Below are 23,186 nucleotides of genomic sequence, written 5' to 3'. Positions count from 1 at the left end.
TTTTATTTTAAACTGAATGCGTTTTAAGTTAGACCCTTCCAACTCTTTAAAAAAGAAAAATTATCTGACCAATTTAGCCAAAAAACATGGCGGAGAACATGGACTCGCAGACGGTGACAGAAGAGAATCTTGACCCTGTTACAAATGGAGAAAAAACTGCTGGCAGTGAAGCACAAACTGAAACAGAGTAAGTGAAATAGTTATCAGTTTATTCAGCTATACACTTAAAATCCCCTAATACCATATTGACAACATGCAGGATTCTGCACGACTGCACTTCATTTCCGTCCAGGCCAGCCGTGTGCCCGTGTTCGGAAGTGTTCATTCAAGTCAACTGAGCTGCACGGGCACGGTCTGGCGCGCGCACGGGCCTGCGCCGATCGCGCCCGGGGCAGTACCTCACCAGCTGTAATCGCGCTGGGCCTGGGCGCTCATGCTCAAGTTGGTGGCTGTCTTGTAACTGATCGTGCACTTACTTAGTTTAGGCCTAAATAATCTTCTTGATGGTGTCCTCAGTCATGCCATGAGTTACTAGCAGTAGCATGCCATGGAGGAGTGAAAGTGAAAGAAGAAGAAAATATTGAAATGAGCAAAACTTTATAATTTTTTATTCTTTAAATTTAAGCGAAAAGAAGAAATACCACTTGAAATGAAATAAAATGAGATAAAAATAAAATAAAAATGAGTCTAACTCTATGTCTGAAAATGAGATTAGATCAATAAGAGCAAGATCAAGAAAAGAGATGGGGGGGGGAAGAAAAGAAGAGAAGGGAAAGAAAAGAATAAAGGGAGGAGGGAAGATCATTTTGAAGATCAAGGAGATCATCATTTGGGTGTGGAAATGACCCACATCGAACAACAACAACGAGGAGGGAAAGAGAACTTAAGAGTGAAGTTGAAGAAGGGAGGAGGTAGAAAAAAAATAAGAGGAAAGAATTTAAAAAAAGAAGGAAAATAGAAGAATAAGGAGATGGAACTTAGCTTAGAAGCAGAGGAGGGGGTGGAAATAAAAAAAGAAAAAGAAGACTGAGAAAAAGAATTAAGAGAAGGAGGAACTCAGGAAGAAAGGGTGGGACATTAAGAAAGGAAAGAGATAGGAGGAGAAGAAAAAGAAGAATAAGTTCAAAGAAGAATGATAAGAAAAAGAATAGCAAATGACAAAAAAGAACAAGATGGAGAGGAAGGAGGAAGAATTATTCAAAATAGGAGTAGAATGAAGACAAATGAGGAGGACAAGGAACTGGAGAAGGGGGGGGGGGAGAGCTCGAGAGTGAAAGGAGGGGAGAAGCTCTAAAAGAAATAATGATAGGAGAAAAAAGATAAAAAGGAAAACAGAAAAGAAAAAAGAAAAAGAAGATGATAGAAAAATAAGGGCTGTGAGTGACAGAGAAGTGATAAAGAGGACTCTTACTTTAGTTGTGAAAAATTTGATAATGGAGAAACCTAAATATTTCATCAAGTTTCTCCTCCCTAATTTCAAATCAAGCATGAAAAGATGTCCCCTTTCAAGCAATCCTTGTTGCCATATTAATGGAAAGTATTCAGTTGTTTGCATAATTATTGATTGTGAAAAGTGATAAAATAAAATATTTGTCAATTACCTGTTTGAATATTTCAATCCATGCTGAATGATTGCAGGTAGATAGTATGATTAAACCCTCTAAATGTGTCCAGGGCCTCCAGGCTGTTGAAAATATATACCCTTTTGATACCCAACAAGTTTGGAAGTTTCCTGCAAGACTACCAGGTAACTGAGAGCTGCAGTGGCCTGTAGCAGACTGGTTTAAAATCTTTGTTTCTAGTCAGTATGCTACAGATCATCTTTTCGTTTGGGAGAAATTGAACTTGGGGGGTTTAGGATTTCTGCTAAGAGAGGGTATGAGTACAAATTGGGCTATTTCAGGGGGTAACTATCTTTCCCAAAGCTGAATCCCAAAGCTGAACTATAGGACTGCCCAACTTTGGCAAAAGGAAGCAAGTGACACATCAGTCGAATTTGAGTTGTTTCTGGAACATACTTTCTATATTGCACGTTCAGGCAAAATTTTGGGAAGAAATGATTGTTCGATGAAAAGATATTGATCAAAGATAATGTGATGTTAAATTGCATTTACGCCTATGTAAATGACAAACACACATTTCTCATTTGTAACTTGCTTCCTTTTGCCAAAGTACGGCAGAGGAGTGGACATGTCTATGGTATACTGTCGTACTGTAATACACTACATTTTCTCTCGCTCGCTCTCTCTTCCTTCAATAGTCCTACCAGTAATTTAGACGAAGAACAGCCTTCAACCAGTCAGCAAGGGGCCACAGGTGGAGCGGATGATGATGGAGGAAAAGACAAGAAAAAGAAGAAAAAGAAAAAGAAGAAGGCAGATGGAGCTTCAGGCGGTGCTGCAGTGGGGGTAGACCAGATTGATTCCCGTGTTAGTCAGGTAGTTCCTTTATTCATCTTTTGATTTCTATGCCTGAGCTGTTCCAATATGATCCAATATGATTTTGCAATTAGTCTAAATTCCATCAGAATTAAACCCACTCGGTGCACATGTACTCTCAATTTGGTCTAATTACCTTTCGTTCCAACAATCAATTTGTCTAATACTTTTTGTTTACAGTAGTCTAATGCCCAGATAGTCTCAATTCCCCCTTTTGCACACTTTGTCAAAAGAAAATTTGGCTCATACAGTATTGTTTTGCACTTTATCAAATGAAAATTTGGTTCATGTGAACAGTTAATCTATTCATAGATTAGGCCCCCATTCCACAGAGGGGAGACCTTGGAAGGACTTCTGAAAGACCCAAAAATAGCAAGGTCTTAACAGCAGTCTCCAAGATCACTGAAATTTGACGACTCTGTGAAATACTGATTGATACTTTTTGTCTTACTAGACTTAGACAAGTCCTATAGATATCTTTCAATGATCTTCCAGAGATCTTTTATGCAGCAAGTGATCTTTAAGAATTCTTTCAATGGACTCTCCCTGGTCTTTCAATGATCTTTGAATGATCTCTCACGAGTCCTACAGTGATTTCCCAAAAAATCTTGAAAGACTGTCGAAAGATCATGGAAAGACTATTAAGAACTTTGAAAGTTCATGGAAAGACCATTGAAAAACTCCTGAAAGACCACCAAAAACATTTTCTTGAGGACTACGAAGACCACTGAAAGATCCACCAGGAAACGTGAAAGACCTCAGAGATCTTTTGAAAGTTGATTGAAAGACCCTTGAAAGATCAAGCAAGTTTCATGGTCTTACAGCAGTCTTTCGGAGGTCTTACTCTTTGTAGGAAGGAGATTTAAGTGGCTTTAGACAAAAATTGAAAATAGTGAAACTGGTTAACTGGGTTAAATGACAATGCATTACCAAAACGTCAGAAGACAAAGAGGTTGTAGACCAACTAGGATTAAACCATGTAAGATGAGACCAGATTTAATACAAAATGGACACAAGTGGCAATTTACCCCATTCACATGCCTTTACCAAGCGGAGAATATGTTGAAGATGTTTTTGGCTTGTGCATCCCTCCTGTACTGACCGCACAGAAACGTTGTTAGCATTTACGATGCGCTACATGTAACGGAGGCTCTGATACAATCGGCAATGTGACAGCGATGCCTAATGTTACAACAATGCATTACTTGCATGTGGAAATCAAATGTTTTGGCTTCACAATCCGAAAGATATGACTGGGCTTGCTGTTAGCGCTTTGTTTAACTAACAACGTTTCTGTGCGGCTGGCATAGGTAGTTTCCAATAGGATGCCTGAATCTGGGCATATTATTAATAATTTGTATTTGTATTTATCATCCTTATTTTCTAGTTATTATGTTAAAATGTTCATTTTAAAATTTTTGTGCTTACATTTTGGTGGCAGCACTGTATAAGACTTGGTTCTTCTAAGCTGTCTCCACATTCTTATATTGATATTTTGTTTATTACTATGTATATTTATGTGTTTTTATGAATGAAATAAATTGAAATTGAATTGAATTGAATTGTGAAAGATTACTGGTACTCACAACCACAATAAATTTTCTCGAAATAGAGCTGACATCTTTGAACTGAGATATTAAAGAAAACAGAATAAAATGAAAATGAAATGATGATGCTGGTGATGGTAATGGTGATGATGATAATGATGATGTGGATATGATGATAATAATGGTAATATTAGTTATTGCAATAACAATAATCATGAAAATGATAAGGATCATGATATAACGATAATGACAATAATTTATAAAGATTTGATTAATGGTTATGATGATAGTGATTGTTAGAGTGGTGATAATCACAATAATTGTGTTAAAATGGTGATTGATGATGATGTGGAGCGTTGTGGCCCAGTGGATAAGTCTTCGGAATTTGAAACAGAGGGTCGTGGGTTCGAATCCCAGCCATGGCGTAATTTCCTTCAGCAAGAAACTGATCCACAATGTGCTGCACTCAACCCAGGTGAGGTAAATGGGTACCGGTAGGAAGTAATTCCTCAATAAGCTGTGTGCCCTGTGAACGCCTAGCTTAGCCGCGTAATATAGGAGCGCCTTGAGCACCTAACAAGGTGGATATGTGCGCAATATAAATACCCTATATTATCATTATAACAGTATTGCTCTCTTATTTTCAGAATCCTCAGCTATCCATGTCAAAGCTAAAAGCTGCCATGGAGTTTTTCGTTCCACAGGGGCCTGCAAAGAACATGGACGAAGCCAGGAAAAAGACTTACAACTTCTGGGCAACACAGCCTGTTCCTAATTTGGGTAAGTAATTTCTTCATTTTGTTTTCTATCAGTTAGTAATTGATGAATGGAGTACACTTGTACTTCAATTATTAAAGTCGTTCATATTTTCCTGCTTTTATAGTTTGATATTCTGTTGTTACTTGATGGATTTTTGCTCAAATCAAACCTCATTAATATCTCTTTTATTTATTATTTTGAGAACTTAATCAGTGTTAGGGGAACTTCCTGTATTATAATCTGAACTACTGTGAACCAAACCATTTTAATATTTCATATTAGAAGCATGCAAATTTAATTCAAAATTGCAATGTATGGATTCTCATTAATTTGTCAAAAAATAAAATGTAATCATTTTCCTGTTTCTCCTCTTTAAACCATGAAGAAATATGCATTCAGCAGTTCTTTTAAAGCTAAATTGAAATGGGATGTGCTGTGACATTAGATGATGGTACATACAGCGGAGTTGGATATTTATTTATTTATTTATTCATTAATTAATTTATTCATTCATTCATTTTTGGGGTATTTATTTATTCATTCATTCAACATTCACTTTGTTTTTGTTTTGTTTATGCAGAAGAGAATGTTTCTACGGAAGTAAATGAAGCTGTAGAACCAGACAAGACTGAAATCAGGAAAGAACCTTACTCGTTACCAAATGGATTTTCATGGGATACTCTTGATATACACAGTGATGCAGAGGTATGTTTGCATATCAATAATAATAATAATGATAATAATAATAATAATAATAATAATAATGATAATAATGATAATAATGATAATAATAATGATAACAATAATAATAATGATAATAATATTATTATCATAATAATGATAATAACAATAAATAGTAATAATAATAATAATAATAATGATAATAATGATAATAATAATAGTAATTATTAGTGGTGTAGCAATTCTGACTCTCGCATTGTAACCATCCACCCATGTGTTAAATGGGTACCTGGTAGGATGCAAATGCCTGTGTAGCATGCCTAGCAATTGAGTCTTGGAACTCTTGTTGGAATGCTCCCCAGGGAGTGGAGAAGGTGCATATATATATATAGTATGCGGGCATGCCAGGATCCGATGACCGGGATAATAATATATGTGTAAAGTGCTTAAGAGATGTCGTTCCGATATGTTAAGCGCTATATAAAAGCGGATTATAATATGGTATTAATGAAATGATTATTAATATTAATGATTATAATAATAATAATGATAATAATAATAATAATGTTAATAATAATGATAATAATAATGATAATAATAATGATGATAATAATGATAATAATTATAATCAGTTATGAATGATGTGAGAATCAAATGAGCTGACAAATTAACAATTAGCTATCCATAGTTAAACAACAACTTTAAACCTGAGTTCAGAACATGGGCCATTTGCCTACCCACAATCCTTTGCCTTGTCTTTCTTGTCTCATTGCCCCCTTTGCCTCCTACCGTGTATGCAAGCTGCATTCACACCCGCTTAACTCAACCCTATTTTAACCATCGTTAATGCCCCTCAGATATATGTATTCTTCCGTCTTTTACATAATTCCCTTATTTCTATCTCCTGTTTCAGCTCAAAGAATTGTACAACCTATTGAATGAAAATTATGTTGAAGATGATGACAATATGTTCCGTTTTGATTACTCTGCAGAATTTCTTCAGTGGTGAGTTTTTTTAATTTTTTTATTTAGATTCTCCTTCATGCAAACAATTTACATAAATAATAATGCAGAAAAATTAATTCGTTAGTGGTGCAGTGTCAGTTTGACTTGTTTGATGCACCCGTAACTTTGAGTCCTTGTGTTAATAAAAGACTGAGAATTGTACTATAAATGAAACATATTAAAGAGTAAATCGGGTTAAATGCAGCGGCCTGTATACTTATTCAGAAAGAGTTATAAAATACATTCTATATTTTTAATGATTTATGGAAAATAAATGAAATGAAATTGTTACTGATAGGAAAAATGAAGATGCTGCTTTACTTCTAAAGTCTGCAGTCTTTTGAACATTAAGTGTTGCCTAATGTTGTGTTCACCAAATTGCTTTTGATAGGCTATCTTCAACCTGTATTTACTCAGCTCTGCTACACAGATCACTATGCAGATGTGTGACAGCTCTGTGACTAATGTTAAAGGGGTAGCTCTCCCTGAAGAAAAGTTTGTTTTAAAAATAGCAGAAAAATAATAAACATTTTTGTGAAGGTTTGAGGAAAATCCATTAAAGATTAAGAAAGTTATTAGAATTTTAAGTATTGGAATTGTGACGTCATAAACGAGCAGCTGCCCCAGATGCTATGCAATATAAAATGCATAGATTTCAATTTCTAATGGTTTGTGATGACTTATTTTTGTTTTCTTTTTAGAAATGGATGTGAAATTATTTTTCTATTGTTATACTGAAGGTACAGTAAAAACCATTTTCAGTTTTCTGAGAAAAATTACATTTTATTGATTTTTTTAACTTACGATTTGTAGGAAAACTGCTTGCATATGACGTCACAAATCAAGTGATTGAAATTCTAATAACTTTTATTTTTGGATGGATTTTTCTCAAACGTTCGGCAATATTTTTAATTATTTTTTTCTATTTTTACAATAACTTTTTGTCAGGGTGAACTTCCCCTTAAAAGGAGGAGTAAACTGTGTGTGGTCTGTAATTTACTGTGTACGTAAAGAACTAGTCTTAAAATGTACCTTTCAGACAACTAAATAATTCAGAGAATAAATTTGCCTATACTTGTAGAGAGTTACCATTTAACCTTGTTACCATTCAAGTGGGTTTATATTAAAAGAGTACATTGCTGAGAATGAAGTCTTATGGGTTAGGAAACTGGCCAGAAATTAGTATTTTCTTGAAGAAAACTCTCTACAACGCACCAATTCCTTTCGAAAATGCCAGTCAAATCACAATGGAGAGCTGAGTTTCTTTTGTTGCAAGTTGATGAACCGGGACAGCATCAGAACCTCGTGACTCGGGACAACGACACATTTGCAATTGTTCTTCCGCGGGAAATCTTCGGATGATCTGCCGTCCCAGTCCACCAACTTTCGACAAATGCCTCATTGTGATTTGTATTGCATTTTCAAAGGAATCGATGCATTGGAGAGAGTTTCCGCGTAGTAAAAGCGAAAACCCCCTGTTGAGGACTCGAGGTGGCTTCTGGTTCGTACTTGCGTTAATACATTGTTTATTTTGTCTTCTAGGGCCTTGACGCCACCTGGATGGTTAAGAGATTGGCATTGCACAGTACGGGTCAATACAAACAAGAAGCTAGTAGGATTCATTAGTGCAGTACCGGCAAGGATCAAAGTCAATGGAAAGTAAGTTAAAAGGTCTTAATATTTCGGTTAGGGTTAGGATTGTAATAGAGTTTTTGGTTCAGAATAATTTAAACGTAACGAGTATGGTTTATTTAGTTTTGGAGGTTGGATTTTATCTTCGGCTAAATGTGCATATTTTTCCATCGGAGCAATTCTCGCTTGGGCAAATGTCATGGAACCAAGTTATACAGGTACAACAATGATGATGATATGTTGATTATGATGGCGATGATGATGATGTTGGTGATGATGATAAAAATAATGATAATGAGAAGAAGGAGGAGGAGAAGAAGAAGAAGGAGGAGAAGAAGAAGACGGAGAAGTAGGAGAAGAAGAAGAAGAAGGAGGAGAAGAAGAAGGATGAGGAGGAGAAGAAGGAGAAGAAGAAGAAGGAGGAGAAGAAGGAGAAGTAGGAGAAGAAGAAGAAGGAGAAGAAGGAGGAGAGGGAGGAGGGAGAGAGGGAGAAGAGGATAAGAAGAACCATGGTACAAAACCACAGACTTTACAGATTTCTTATACATAATTATTCTTATTTCTTTGTGTACACTAAGAAAAGTCCAATTATGAATGCACACTTTTGGTAAAGGGTGCTAAACTCATGCTTGAATGAAACACAATAAATACAAGACTGCATAGTCCATGGTTTTGTGCCATGGTACAGTTGAATTCATTTGAGAATATAGGCCTTCATCTCTCCTATACATTCCAATCTCAATATATTTTCTCTTTAAAGAATTATCCGGATAGTGGTGATCAACTTCATGTGTTTTCATATGAAGCTATTAATGATCAAAGCATGTAGCTTCTGTACTGATCTTGAGATTACAAGAATTTAATTAAAACAAATGTCAGAAAAATTCTGATACTTGTGTCTTCTTTACTTGATTCAATATTTTTTTGTTATTGTAGAATTGTTCGGATGGTGGAGATCAACTTCCTGTGTGTCAGTAAGAAGCTAAGATCAAAGCGTGTAGTACCTGTACTGATCCTTGAGATTGCAAGAATTTAATTCAAAGAAATGCCAAAGAAACATTCTGAAACCCATCGTTACTTTTTTACTCTTTACTCTATTAATATATCATTATTTATTATTCTCCTTAGAATTGTCCGAATGGTGGAGATCAACTTTCTGTGTGTTCATAAGAAGCTAAGATCGAAGCGTGTAGCACCCGTACTCATCCGGGAGATCACAAGAAGAGTTCACCTACAGGGTATATTCCAGGCCGTATACACAGCTGGCGTTGTTCTTCCTAAGCCTATCTCGACGTGCAGGTCAGTTACACTAACTTTCTTGGGTTTTTTTCTGAAGCCTCCTTTTGAAGTCGAAAGTACAAAGTTATGATGATCAGGTAACGGTGCAGTTGTACATACCATTTATTTATTTTTTTTTTTAGTTTGAATGGTGTAATTTCCTTCAGCAAGAAATTTATCCACATTGTGCTGCACTCAACCCAGGTGAGGTGAATGGGTACCCGGCAGGATTAATTCCTTGAATGCACTGAGCGCTGAAAGGCAGCTCGAGCTAAAGTCGGGCTAATAATGATAATAAAAAACAATGCGCCTCGGAATAGAATATTTCTAGATAGATGGCGCTATATAAATGCCTATTATTATTATTAATGGTAAATGAAATTCTGATTTAATTCATTTTCACGTCCAATTTTAACCCATCCCATGAGGTGACATGACATTTTCTCCTGCGACAATTGCTAAGATGTAGGGTTAGGTTTAGGGTAGGGTACAGTGTTAAACCCTGGGGTTGAAGTCAGTCATTCGATGTGTGGAATTTAGAGCGGAGCAATTGTCGCCGGAGCAAACTTCATGGACCCTCTCATGAAGCTCTTGAATAATCTTATTCATCAACGTATAATAATGATAAACAAAAGTGGATGTAATATACTGCCTTGTTGGGTACCACTGGAAATGAGCTATATATTTGTGTAACCATTATATGTCAATGTAATGCTACTCTTTTGTACATTTTATATTGGGAAATTATCTCGTATTTGAACAAATTTTTCTTTCAGATACTGGCACAGATCACTCAACCCTAAGAAGCTAGTAGAGGTCAAATTCTCTCATATAGGTCGGAACATGACGCTGCAGAGGACAATTAAACTCTATAAACTTCCAGAGGTAGTTACAATATGTACTTAGCAAATTTCCTGGGCATACTTGCCTATTTTCATGTTTCTTACGGAGGAGATTTAAAGCCGTCAGTCCCATGTAAGCGAGAGTCGCACCATTTGCATGTTAAATAACCTATCTCTCAAGGGGGGATTTTCTTTCCTGATGAAGTAGTTAACCTTCTTATTTACTTCATTTAATTTGTAACTCAATCCTTAGATCATATGAGTAACATTAAGAAAACAAATCGTAATATCATACTGTATAGACAAACATGCAGACACTTATTTGACACGTTGTGTTGGTAGTGTTGCTAAATATCAATCAATCCATGTTTCAATATTTTTGTGGTGTTTGCAATTTATATCAATTACATCAAATTTTGTTGAAAACTGGTTTCTGTGTCTCAAATTTACGAGAGGTTCGGCTACCTATAAAACTTTCTCCTTCATTACACAAAGATTCATAGTGATAATTTTTAAAGGACAAGTCCACCCCATCAAAAAGTTGATTTGAAAAAAAGGAGAAAAATCCAACAAGCAAAACACTGAAAATTTCATCAAAATCGGATGTAAAATAAGAAAGTTATGACATTTTAAAGTTTCGCTTAATTTCACAAAACAGTTATATGCACATCCTGGTGGGTATGCTAATTGGCAGACTGATGACGTCACCCACTCACTATTTCTTTTGTATTTTATTATATGAAATATGAAATATTCTAATTTTCTCCTCATCAAGTGAAACAAAGTTTTATTTCTCCCTGAACATGTGGAATTACCATTTTTTTTTACAGTTTATGGTTAAGTTAAGTTGGTCCTTATTGTCAAATTTGTAAAAATTGAAATATTGTATTATTCAAACAATAAAAACAAAAGAAATAGTGAGTGATGGACATCATCAACTCTCTCATTTGCATATTACTGAGTTGTTCATTTAACTGTTTTGTGAAAAATAAGCGAAACTTGAAAATGTCATAACTTTCTTATTTTACATCCGATTTCAATGAAATTTGCAGCGTTATATTTGTTTTGATTTTTCTCTGTCGATTTAAATCAACAATTTTCTGGGGTGGACTTGACCTTTAAAGCTCAATAGGATGTGCTTTCTCAATCTCGATGAAAATCTCAAAATTAATTTTTGGGCTACTTGTTTGTTTTTGGGTAGCGGGTCATATATTTTCTTTCGATATATTTTTTTTCTAGGAAACTAAAACACCAGGGCTCCGTCCTATCCAGCCAAAGGACATGAAGAAATGTCATAAACTACTCTCAGATTATCTCGACAAGTTCAAACTTGCACCATTCTTTGATCTTGTAAGTATAACATGAAGATCCAAATCCAATATTGATCACTTTCTCATTGGAATTCTGCAATAAGTTATAATAATAATGTAGGTATATTTACCCAGGGAAGCCACTTCAGTTCTGAAAACTGTTCTCCCAGCGGGCCCTGCTACAAGATAATGTTTCTATATTATGCCAAAATTGGCATATATATGCTTCAAAACCTGAAATTTAACCAATGTTGACAGAGAGACTAAGAGCCTTGGAAAGCTGTGGTGTGGTGGCTCCTACTCTTGCCTTGTTATCAGAGGATCGTGTGTTAGAATCTCATCACAGCCTAGCATCCTTTGGGAAGGCATGAATCCACACTTTGCCACTCTCCACCCAGGTGCCTAAGGTACTTACCCGGTAGTAGAATGTGAATGTCATTGTAGCTTGTCCAGCATTGTGTGTGCCTCATAAGAGACTGGCTGGAATACTCCCAAGGGAGTGGAGGATGTGCATATGTTGTGTGACTGGTTGAATCTGATGACCAGGGTCCTGTAACACAAAGGTTAGCGATTGATCGTAGAACATTTTTCCACGATTGATCCCATCGACTGCAATGTACAATCAATCGTGAAAATCAAGTGTACGATCAATCACTAACCTTTGTGTTACGGGACCCAGGTTGATAATAAATCTGTAAAGTGCTTAGTTACATGTATGTACAATGTATTAGGAAATGTTTCTGTTCCCATCAAACCATAACTTTCTAAGTAAATGAGTTTTCTTATGAGATTTGATATTAATGTATTTCAAGAACGGACTGTTTTTATAATCACAATCATTCTCTCTGGGTCAATGTAGGAAGAATTAAAGCATTGGTTTACCCCTCGGCCAAACATCGTCAGTGTGTACGTAGCGCAAGTGGATGGTGTCTTCACAGATATAAGTTCCTAAACACTAGAAAGACAAACAAAATTCACAACGGGTAATCAAGTGTCACTCATAGTTTCATCCTAGTTTCTGTCTTAGAACGGAGTATTTTATGATTGTGATCATTTTCTCTCCTTTAATGCAGGACAAATTTAAGCATAGGTTCACCCCTAATAGTTTCCAAACTCTAGATGACCAAAAATTTGATGTAAGGGGGGGGGGGGGTGGGGGTAATCAAGCGTTACTGATGATTTCATCTAAAGTTCCATCTAAGAACAAATTATTCTGAAATCACTGTCATTCTCTCCGGGTCAATGCAGGAAGAATTCAAGCATTGGTTCACCCCTCGGCCAAACATCGTCAGTGCGTACGTGGCGGAGGTGGACGGTGTCTTCACATATATAAGTTCCTAAATATTAAAAAGACACACATTTTTTACGAAGAGTAGTCAAGTGTCACTCATAGTTTCATCCTAGTTTCTGTCTTAGAACGGAGTAATTTATGATTGTAATCATTTTCTCTCCTTTAATGCAGGAAGAATTTAAGCATTGGTTCATCCCTTTATAGTTTCCAAACTCTAGATTGACCGAAAATTTGATGTAAGGGTGGGTAATCAAGTGTCACTGATGATTTCATCTAAAGTTCCATCTAAGAACAAACTGATATGTTAATCACAATCATTCTCTCTGGGTCAATGCAGGAAGAATTCAAGCATTGGTTCACCCCTCGGCCAAACATCGTCAGTCGTCAGTGCGTACGTGGCGGAGGTGGACGGTGTCTTCACAGATATAAGTTCCTAAATACTAAAAAGACACAAATTTTTTACGAAGGGTAATCAAGTGTCACTCATAGTTTCATCCTAGTTTCTGTCTTAGAACGGAGTATTTTATGATTGTGATCATTTTCTCTCCTTTAATGCAGGAAGAATTTAAGCATTGGTTCATCCCTTCATCAGGGGTGTGAGAGTTCAGATTTTTTTTGTTCTGATTTTCAGCTTAATTTCAGCTTATTTTTGGCTTTCCTCTGTACAAAAAGTATGGGAGCTCTTTCTATTCCAGACTTTTTCGACACTCTTCAGCTTTTTTCAGATCTTTTTATTTGTGATCACTCACACCCCTGCTTCATATAACTCTAGATCGACCGAAAATTTGATGTTAGGGTAATCAAGCGTTACTGATGATTTCATCTAAAGTTCCATCTAAGAACAAACTGATTTTTTAATCACAATCATTCTCTCTCCGGGTTAATGCAGGAAGAGTTCAAGCATTGGTTCACCCCTCGGCCAAACATCGTCAGTGCGTACGTGGCGGAGGTGGACGGTGTCCTGACGGACATGATTAGTTTCTATACGCTGCCTTCTTCCATCATGCACCACCCCGTACACAAGCAGCTCAAAGCGGCCTACTCCTTCTACAACGTCACCACCAAGTCATCGTGGGAGACGCTCATGCTCGATGCCCTCACCCTAGCAAAGCAGGTAGGATTGATTGATTGGTGGGGATTTTTTACCTGATTGCTAAGAAAGCATGAATGCTTGTAAGCAAGCAACCAGAGGACCGACGGCTTAAGGTCCTCTCCAAAGGACCTGGTAATGAGGATTAATGCCTTACCAAAGGGCACTAGCGCACCAAGTGTGAATCGAACCCAGGTCACCAGAATACGAATCCCCCGCTCTACCGACTGAGCTATCGCGCCTTGTTAAAGGGAGCTTTAATCTTGTACGATCATGAGAGTTCATCTGTGTTGGTTGAAAATAAGAAAATTTGATCTCCACACAAAGAAAAATCCGAAGAATTCCATCGATGTTTTCAGCTGAGGAAGGTTGCAGTTAGCAGCCGAAAATTTTGAGGGAATTCTTTGGATTTGTCCTTGTGTGGAGATCAAAAGTTTAACACGTTCTTGAGCTTATTGTGTGAGCCACCATCCAGATATAAATCACTAAGGCCCGGGTTTAATTTAAAAACTGGTCTGAAGTTGTGGTTGAACTATGGATAGCCAATTGTGAAATAAATATCTGACAATAGAAGTTCTATGTACCAGCTAATTTCACTCTCAAATCAATCTTATTTGTCTTGGAAATATTAATAAGATAATTGTCTTCACCATTAAAGAATTAGGGAAGATCTTGGTAAACAAAAGAAACATGCATTCATTGCAATGAAAACAAATTTTGACAATTTTGCTACCCATAACTTTAGCACAAAGTTAGACAACAATGGTCAAAGTTTAACCCGACTTCAGAATATGGGCTTAAGAGTAGAACAAGTTTTACGGCCAGCAGACGTTATGTAATACCTACTGATATTGCCTTCTGATAAAGTATTAATCTCACTTTTCCAAGGTCTGACAGTTTCAAAGGGCTAAGCAGTAAGGAGGCTTGGTCGAAGAATTCCTTGGTGGTATACCCTGTTCGCTTCCCCCCAAAAAAATTTCTCTGTTATAGGCATTTCCAATGCTTTTCACAGAGTCTGGGGTCAGCAAATAATTATTATTAAGTATAAACTCCCATGAAAGCTGATGCCCATCTGATTTTAAATTGTTTACATGGCACCAAGAATAAGGATGAATTTTCATTGATGTAGATTTTGGATGATGCAAAAAACAAATAACAAAAATTCACGATTTAATGCTCTGATTGAATTTATTGCCAGAAAATTGTGTGCAATGATTTACATATATATATGTATATAGATAGAAATAGTCTGCTTCGGCATATGGAATAAAATAATCGCAAATGGTTTAGTAAATGCCTTAGAAATAAAACCGTAGATTTTAAAAGAAGCGTAGCTCTCAAAAATGAAAGGTAAAGTCACACTCTTCGTCAGTGCCCATGGTGTGACAAAAAAAATGAGAATTCAAAATCCAATTCCGAAACAGTCGTGAAAAACACATCTGTTCATGGGCATACGGATTGTGAAACTCACCTTTCAAAGAAATCAATGCGCTGAAGATGGAGGAAGTGCACTGTAAAATATACAGATATATATTTCTCTACATCTGTGTTTAAGGCGAATTTTTTTGTCTTTCAATGTTCGTAATGCGCCTTAACGCCCTCTACCTTCGTCTTTACGTCTATATGTGTATTATGACGGATTAAACCCATTCATAGACTTCGTCCTTTCGTAGGATGTAGGCATATATATGTATATATATATATTTTTTTTATTGTATGTTTTATTGATTATTATTTTCTTGTCATCTTGATGACGTAGGAGGACTTTGATGTGTTTAATGCTCTGGATCTAATGGACAATAAGCAGTTCTTAGAAAAGCTCAAGTTTGGTATCGGCGACGGCAACCTTCAATACTACATCTATAATTGGAAATGTCCTACCATGTCACCTCATGAAGTAAGTCTATAATGATTCTGTCCTTTTTGCGATTGATCCGATCAGTCTTAAGTATGAAAAACCAACAGTGAAGTAACTTTTCATATTGGAAATGTGCACAATGTCCACTTGTAAATGAAGTGAAGCGTAGTGATTTGTCAAGTCAATGCATGCATTAGTATACATCGTATAAAGAAAATAATTTGAATAGACATACACTTTTGATGTTGGGGGTTGCTGACTTTTCATAGTTGAGATCGATCAGATCAATCTTTATTATTAGTAAGATGGGGCCCTGGGGGCTGTTTCATAAAGCTGTTCGTAAGTTAAGAGCGAGTTTAAGAACGACTGGTGATCCTTTCTTGTGGTAAATGATATTCACCATTAAATGTTTATTGGTGATATTTAGCGCGTATTAGGTTCACCATTCGTTCTTAAAGTCGCTCTTAACTTATGATCAGCTTTATAAAACACCCACTTGGTGTCCAATCCAATTTCCATAAACCCACTTCATGTCAGATGATTAATCTGCATTTCACTTTTAGAATTAAATTATCATTCTAACATGGAGGGTTATCTTTTAATAATTTAATTCTAAAGTTTTTATTCAACTTTGCTCTCATTTCTTTATTTCTATATCAGAGCTGCCAACCATTACGTTTTTGCCGTAATCATTACGTTTTTTCATTCAAATTACGGCATTATGGTTTTTCTTTTCAAATTACGTTTTTTGACAATTTTGATAATGTGTGTACATAATTGTATGTATGTGGAGTGCGTGTTGAGCCCGAGATGAGCCTGGTACTTGCGCGTGCGTAGTCGCCCGCCGGCCGGTTTTCCAACGCACTTTAATAATTTGATAGCGTGCACGTACATATACGTTAGTTGAATATGCGAGCGGCATGCATGGTACGAATAGCGATGTATAGCGACTGGTAAATACGTCTGTAAGGATGATGACGTCATCCAAGATGGCAACTTACGATGACAAACGAAAGGATCGAGGATGATTATGTTTTGATCATCATTTGAAAGGAAATAACAGTAACTGCGGTCTAAGGTACGATATTTCTGAATTTGATATATGTTATCTTAAATTTGCATGTAATTTCTTTCCTATAAAGTGATGTTTTATGTACAAAAAAACGATCCGAAAATCAGATTTCCGCCGAATGTTAGATCTAACGTTACTGCTAATACGTTGTCTTTACGCACGGGCCAACACTCTTCAGGTGAGTGGAGCCAACGTTTGTTCATGCAGCGCAGAGCGAGGAGTACGATGAATTGGGTAGGGTAATTCCCCAAATGTAGTAAGAGAAGAGTCCATTTGTAATGGAGGGGGATTTGGAGGTTTGAGGGAAATTATTATTCCATTTGCAAAATTTTACAAAAATACTCATCATATATATTAAAGATTGAATCATCAAAATATATTTTTCATATACTTTAAAATTAATTGTAGTGATAAAGAAATGAAATTTTGAGGCTATTTTCTTGAATTGATTAATATCAATTCCCTTCGGATAACGGTACTGTCTGGTTAATTTTCATCAACTCGTATCAAACAAGTACGATGAATTTGGCTTTGGAAAGACCTGGAAAGCTCTTCATTGTCCCCTGAAGTAATAATTCTGGGTGATATTCAACATTTATTGATAGTTTCACATGATTTATACTAGAGAGATGTCCTACTGCTTTTGGAATTCATTAAAAAAGTCGGCACTTTAGCATTCTTTTTTCAGTTTAGCAGGAATGGGAAGATTTCTTCCCCGGTTCTGGCGGCCTAGATGTCTGCTCTATAGTGCTGTCACTGCTGGGGATGATTGAGTGTGCGTGCAGTGTGATTGAGGCTGAGCTGTGCACATCGTGAAGTGATTTACGATGGGACTTTTGTGGAATGATTTCAACTTCTTATCTATAGATCTATTTGAATTTTAGATTAGATTGATTTATGAATAATTTTTCTATATTTGTGGAATGTTACATGTACACTTCCATTTTATGACACTTTAATTTTAAAGAGTACTGTTTGGCAAAAACAATGTTACTTAGGAAGAGAAGTCTGAATTGATGTCAACTTTTTTTTTAATTTCTCTTAGTCTACAATTTGGTAGTTTTGTCAGGAAACTCAACATAAAACAATGAATTATTTTAAAAGTGGAAAGGAAGCCCCAGAAAAATGGAGCCCTAAAAATGTTCACCAGAAATGATTTTGGTGCCCCTGAAAGAATTTTTTCTCGACAGATCTTCACTTTGATAAGTGCCGGAGTAGGTTGCACAACAAAATGAAAGGCCTACTTGTCATTTTTAGAAAAATTTGCCTAGGTGCCCATTTGACTAGAATAAAAGTGGCCTTCATGCCCTTTAGAATGGCCTTGATACCCCTTGAAATTTTGGGGCATCCAAGGCCACTTTGCCGGTTGCCCCAAGCTGAAAGTGCCCATTTAAAAATGGCCTTGCCCCTCTCAATTCTTAATTCAAGCCCTGCTACTGACTTAATTAAAGTTGGTAGATTATATCAAACGGCCCAAGACTAAGGGTCCAATTTGTAACACTCCGTTACTTAGCCCAGACTAGGCCTAGAGATTAACTTTTTTTAAATTGTTCACTGCATACATACTTTTTGCATTGGATGTTTGTCGCATGTGGTTTTAACGTTCGTTTTAACACATTCCTTTTTTTTGTTGGAAATTCCTTTTTTTGGCCATAATGATTCCTTTTTTTGCTTGCACAAGGTTGGCAGCTCTGCTATACCAATTATGTCCTACCTCACTCTATGCTAGACCTTCCTGACGACTGAAGATATTTATCTCTTGTTTTCTAGTTTGTATATAAAGTTGGAATACCCTCAAATTATCCTGGTTTGAGCCGTTAACAAAGTGAAGTAAGAATGAAAAAAATGAGGGTTGGACGTATTAAATTGTTGATTACCTTATAGAATTGCCATGTTAATTGATCTCACTAATTTTTCTCTCTCTTCAATTCTCTTCCACAGATTGGCCTTGTTTTACAATAGTTGGATGCCGATCAGATTGATGATCCTATTAATAGACTATAGTTAAATCTCTAGGATGTAGCCCAAGCCTTGATATATTCCACCTCCTGTCCAACCAGATTGGCTTCTCAACGTCGTTTCACTAAGAGATAGAGCAGAGATGCAATGACCTGTATTCTGAAGTCAGGTTTAACTTAGACCACGGTCTAACTCTGTGCTATGATTATGGAAAGCGAAGAGTGACAAAATTATCCTTACATTGTATGTTTCTTAAGTTTACTGTGCTCTTTCCTAACTCATGAATGGTGAATTAAGCTTGTCTTACTTATCCTCCCGAATGATTTACGAGAAAAATGAGCTGATACATTGAAATCATACTGTTAAGAGATTTATGACACTATTGGTTATACATAGTTAAACCACAACTTAAAAACAGAGTTTTAAGCAAATGCAAACCTGACTTCAGAATACAGGCCAATGTATTGTACCCAACAAAGTTGTAGCAATTGTGACAATACAGGCCAATGTATTGTACCCAACAAAGTTGTAGCAATTGTGACAATGATCATTGTATTGCTTGAAGAATGATCTATGAAGGTATTCTTGCAAATATTTACCTTTTAAACTGCCTTGGTGAACTTGGGGGTATTGTGTCTCTGGGTTTGCTAGTCCGACCAGACTTCTACCCTTTTGTTACGACAGTTGCTATGGATTCATGAAATCATAGTTGATTGTAACCAACTTGCATTGGAATGGTATCAGTTATGAAGGAATACCTGGTCCCGTCTTACAAAGAGTTACGATTGATCTGATCAATCTCAACTGTATTGAAATCCATCCTTACCATATTTTTTCTACAGGAAATTTGCACAATGTCCTTCATAAACAAAGAGAAGCACACTGAATTCTCAAAGAAATGAATGTATGTATGAATATACATCATATCTAGAAAATATTTGGAAAAAATTTGCATTTTAGATGTTGACGTTGCTGGCCATCCATAGTTGTGGTTGATCGGATCAATCGCAACTCTTTGTAAGACAAGGCCCCGATCGAGTTCAGGAAGTAGAGGTCAGAGCTCATGGAGTTATCAAATGTTAAAAAGTACATGGAAATAATGTCTGCTACTGGGATTACATTGGATGTATTTATAACCTAACTTGGATTGAGTATGTATTGGAATGAAATGGTGAATTGTATTGATATAAAGGGGAAGTTCACCCTGACGAAAAGTTTGTCGTAAAAATAGCAGAAAAAATAGTAAAAAACATTGGTGAAGGTTTGAGGAAAATCCGTTAAAGATTAAGGAAGTTATTAGAATTTTAAGTTTTGGATTTGTGATGTTATAAATGAGCAGCTGTCCCATATGTTATGTAATAAAAAATGCATGAATTCAATTTTTTTAATGGTTCCTGATGACTTATTTTTGTTTTCTTTTCACGATCGCATGTGAAATGATTTGTCTCTTGATTTACAAAAGGTACAGTAAAAACCATTCTCAATTTTCTAAGAAATTGACATTTCATTGATTTTTTACCATCCGCTATGTTGGAATGCTGCTCGCATGTGATGTCACAAATCAAATAATTCAAATTCTAGTAACTTTTTAATTCTTTGATGGATTTTTCTCAAACCTTCAGATATATTTTTAAATTATTTTATTTTTTCTGCTATTTTTACAATCAACCTTTTGTCAGGGTGAACTTCCCCTTTAAGGGGTACCAGAGGTCAAATGCAACAGGGTATGTGGTGTTTGGAATAAAAAAAAATAGAGAGCGAAAGTTTGTTACTTTATTACTTTTAAGGTAGCGCATCATCTTGAAACCAGCAGACATGACTTAAGATATAAGTTTCAATAAACCACTAATTAGGTGAGTTTTAGGAGTAAATCTGGCGCATAGTACACAATCTGCTTCAGGCCAATCTTCAAAGAAACTCAAAAGAATTTAATAGAACTGAATAATTTAAAGCAGATACGAACCAATAGCGCCATCTTGAGTCCTCAACTACTCATACCTGGCCAGTTTCCTGACCCATAATGCTAGTGTAGTCTAGTAATATAGACCCACGTGAATGATAACATGCTAATTAACTATTCAATACATTGATACCGCAATAATTATGTAACCAAGTAGCAAAACAATTACTTCTCCTCTCAAAACATTTTAGTTTCTCTATACAAATACAATTTATTCTCTGTAGTATTAGTACATATCTGAAAACGTATATTTTAAGACTATGTATTTATAACACACAGTCAATGAGAGACCACACACAGTTCACTCCCCCTTTGAATATTAATTGAATTTGATGTGAACATTCCAGCCTGTAAAGTCTGAACAATTCTATTTCTGATTAGTGGTGCAAATATTGAAATTGAAATTCCAGCCTATTTCAAGCGTCACCGCAGGAATAAAATCAAGTTTTAATCAAATTGTAATGATGTCATCATAGGCTGCGACTTGAAGCTGATTTGTGCTTTACTCTGACCACAAGGATTGTCGCTAAGCAAAACTCTGATTTTGATCTAGCAGTATGGTGAACTTCATCTCACGATGGGTGCTCTAATTAAATTAAACCGTTTGAAAGTGTTGCATGGAATCGCTCTGAACTCAGTTGTAATTGTATTGGGCACACTGAAAAAACTCCGGTGTTGATTTAACACCAGCCCGGAATATATATAATGTCCACAGCAGAGAAGTGTTAAACCACACCAGTTTTGTTTTAGTCTAACACCAGAAAAGTGTTTATACAACACCAATTAGTATTAAAACAGCTTCGGTTTGATTCCAAACTGTTGTTTCAATACTTCTCTGGTGTGGATATATATAGATTCCGGGCTGGTGTTAAATCAACACCGGAGTTTTTGCAGTGCATGCAAATGGACTGAACTTATTGGATTTTAGTTGGTCTAGGTTCCTTGGCGTGCGTAGGTGTACAAAGAAAATAGGTGATTTCAAGTCTGGTTTTTGTGCTGGTGTTGGTGATAGAAGCACAATCCGGATTACGTCTCAAGCTCGAATACCTAATTTAAATGTTACCAATATGATCTACTTGTATATCACATGATTGCTTAACACCTAGTGATATTCATCCTAGCAGAAGCTACGATATTATGAAACAAAAGAAAGCATTTATACATTTATATACAACACCATAAGATAAAGCCTTTTCAACACTGAGCTTGAAATCACCCATCAATTTATAACAATTCATTTGATTTAGAGGAGGATGTCATGGATGGGCATTTTAGATGATAGAATAATGGTAACTGAGGTATGTTGAGACATTCGTAAATGATTTTTCTCAGTCGGATGGAGGCATTATTGTAGAACCCAGTTTTTTTACAGTCCTGAAGCCAATTCCATTCATGTTTTATGTCTTGGATAAAAAAAAAAATCATAAATATGCATTAGTAGCAGTTTCACTGTCTAATGGTGGCATTCTTCAAAGTGGACAGAATGTAAGTCTTTCGTATCGATGGTTAGACGGTATCGAAGTGGCGAAATGATTACTGATGACAGAAAATTCTTACCTCTGTGTCATAACTTCTCTTTCATTTTGCCCAATTTTTAGGAATCCGATTTTATACCAAGCAGAGTAATAGCTACAGCTTGGCAGCTTATTTTTATGCAAATTAGATAGGGGTATTTCATAAACTCTACTATGAAGAATGCTGGCCTGTGTTATGTCGAATTATTTGTATGATAAACAAATATTTTGATAACCATGTTTACATTATATTTTAGTCACATTGTTTCTTAACTGGTTGGAGAGTGGCTACCAATTTAGACACTCCATGAATTTGATGACTGGTTTACTCTTTCAAAATGCTTTTGAATGTAATTTCTATTGGATTGGAGAATGTGACAACAATAATTATGAGAAATGTTTTTGTTTATCAATAAATTATTTTATCCAAATAAATTATTTGCTAAAATCTCTTGTCATTGGAAATTAATTTTGTTATTCAATATTGCATTATATATATTCCATTCACTTTATGTGTCTGAAATATTATGTTCTTTTCAAGTAAATATTTTGTATGTGACAAATGGATTTCAATACAGTGTTTGTTATTTTTTCTTGTGTCATTTTGCTAATATACAATATAACATTTTTATTACCACCATGGGTCATCATGAGTAGATAAAGTGGGTTAATGGAGCTGAGGGCAAAATCTGATCAAAAGTCAGTCTTTACATTCAACTTTGGAATAACTATTAATCTATTTACCCAAAATTAATATATTTATCAAAATTTATCCAAATTTTCAGACCGATCAGGCATGGACCTTCCTCCTTAATCCATGGTGTAGGTGACCCAGTTCTATCCCAAGATAAGCAGTATATGACAAATGGGGGGGGGGGAGGGGATCAAAGAAGTAGACCTATAACTCTGAAAGTTTGCTTGTTTAAAAAAACCCACCAAACATCAATCCA

At 35.9% G+C, this 23,186-nt stretch overlaps 1 protein-coding gene across 3 annotated transcripts; it reads left to right on the top strand.

Moving 5' to 3' along the window:
- The first annotated feature begins 47 nt into the window (after positions 1-47).
- On the top strand, positions 48-22,803 carry LOC129274965 (glycylpeptide N-tetradecanoyltransferase 2-like). Of its 3 annotated transcripts, XR_010295487.1 has the most exons (13): positions 48-187; positions 2,261-2,438; positions 4,633-4,765; positions 5,325-5,449; positions 6,339-6,430; positions 7,973-8,089; positions 9,191-9,361; positions 10,117-10,225; positions 11,422-11,532; positions 13,673-13,897; positions 15,633-15,770; positions 18,745-19,217; positions 19,265-20,554. XR_010295487.1 is itself a non-coding variant. In XM_064108645.1 (12 exons), the coding sequence occupies exons 1-12, from the start codon at positions 87-89 to the stop codon at positions 18,763-18,765; spliced, it is 1,521 nt and encodes a 506-aa protein (XP_063964715.1). In that variant the 5' UTR covers positions 48-86; the 3' UTR covers positions 18,766-20,139. The 3 variants fall into 3 exon arrangements, 2 of the variants coding, with proteins under 2 accessions (XP_063964715.1, XP_063964716.1); XM_064108645.1 differs by having other exon boundaries at positions 18,745-20,139; XM_064108646.1 differs by lacking the exons at positions 15,633-15,770; positions 18,745-19,217; positions 19,265-20,554 and adding an exon at positions 21,577-22,803 and having other exon boundaries at positions 13,673-13,914.
- The last annotated feature ends 383 nt before the right edge of the window (positions 22,804-23,186 follow it).

The sequence above is a fragment of the Lytechinus pictus genome, chromosome 13, assembly GCF_037042905.1.
Source record: "Lytechinus pictus isolate F3 Inbred chromosome 13, Lp3.0, whole genome shotgun sequence".
Taxonomy (NCBI): domain Eukaryota; kingdom Metazoa; phylum Echinodermata; class Echinoidea; order Temnopleuroida; family Toxopneustidae; genus Lytechinus; species Lytechinus pictus.
The sequence above is the reverse complement of the archived record's forward strand: the minus strand, read 5'-3'. Positions and strand labels throughout refer to the sequence as shown.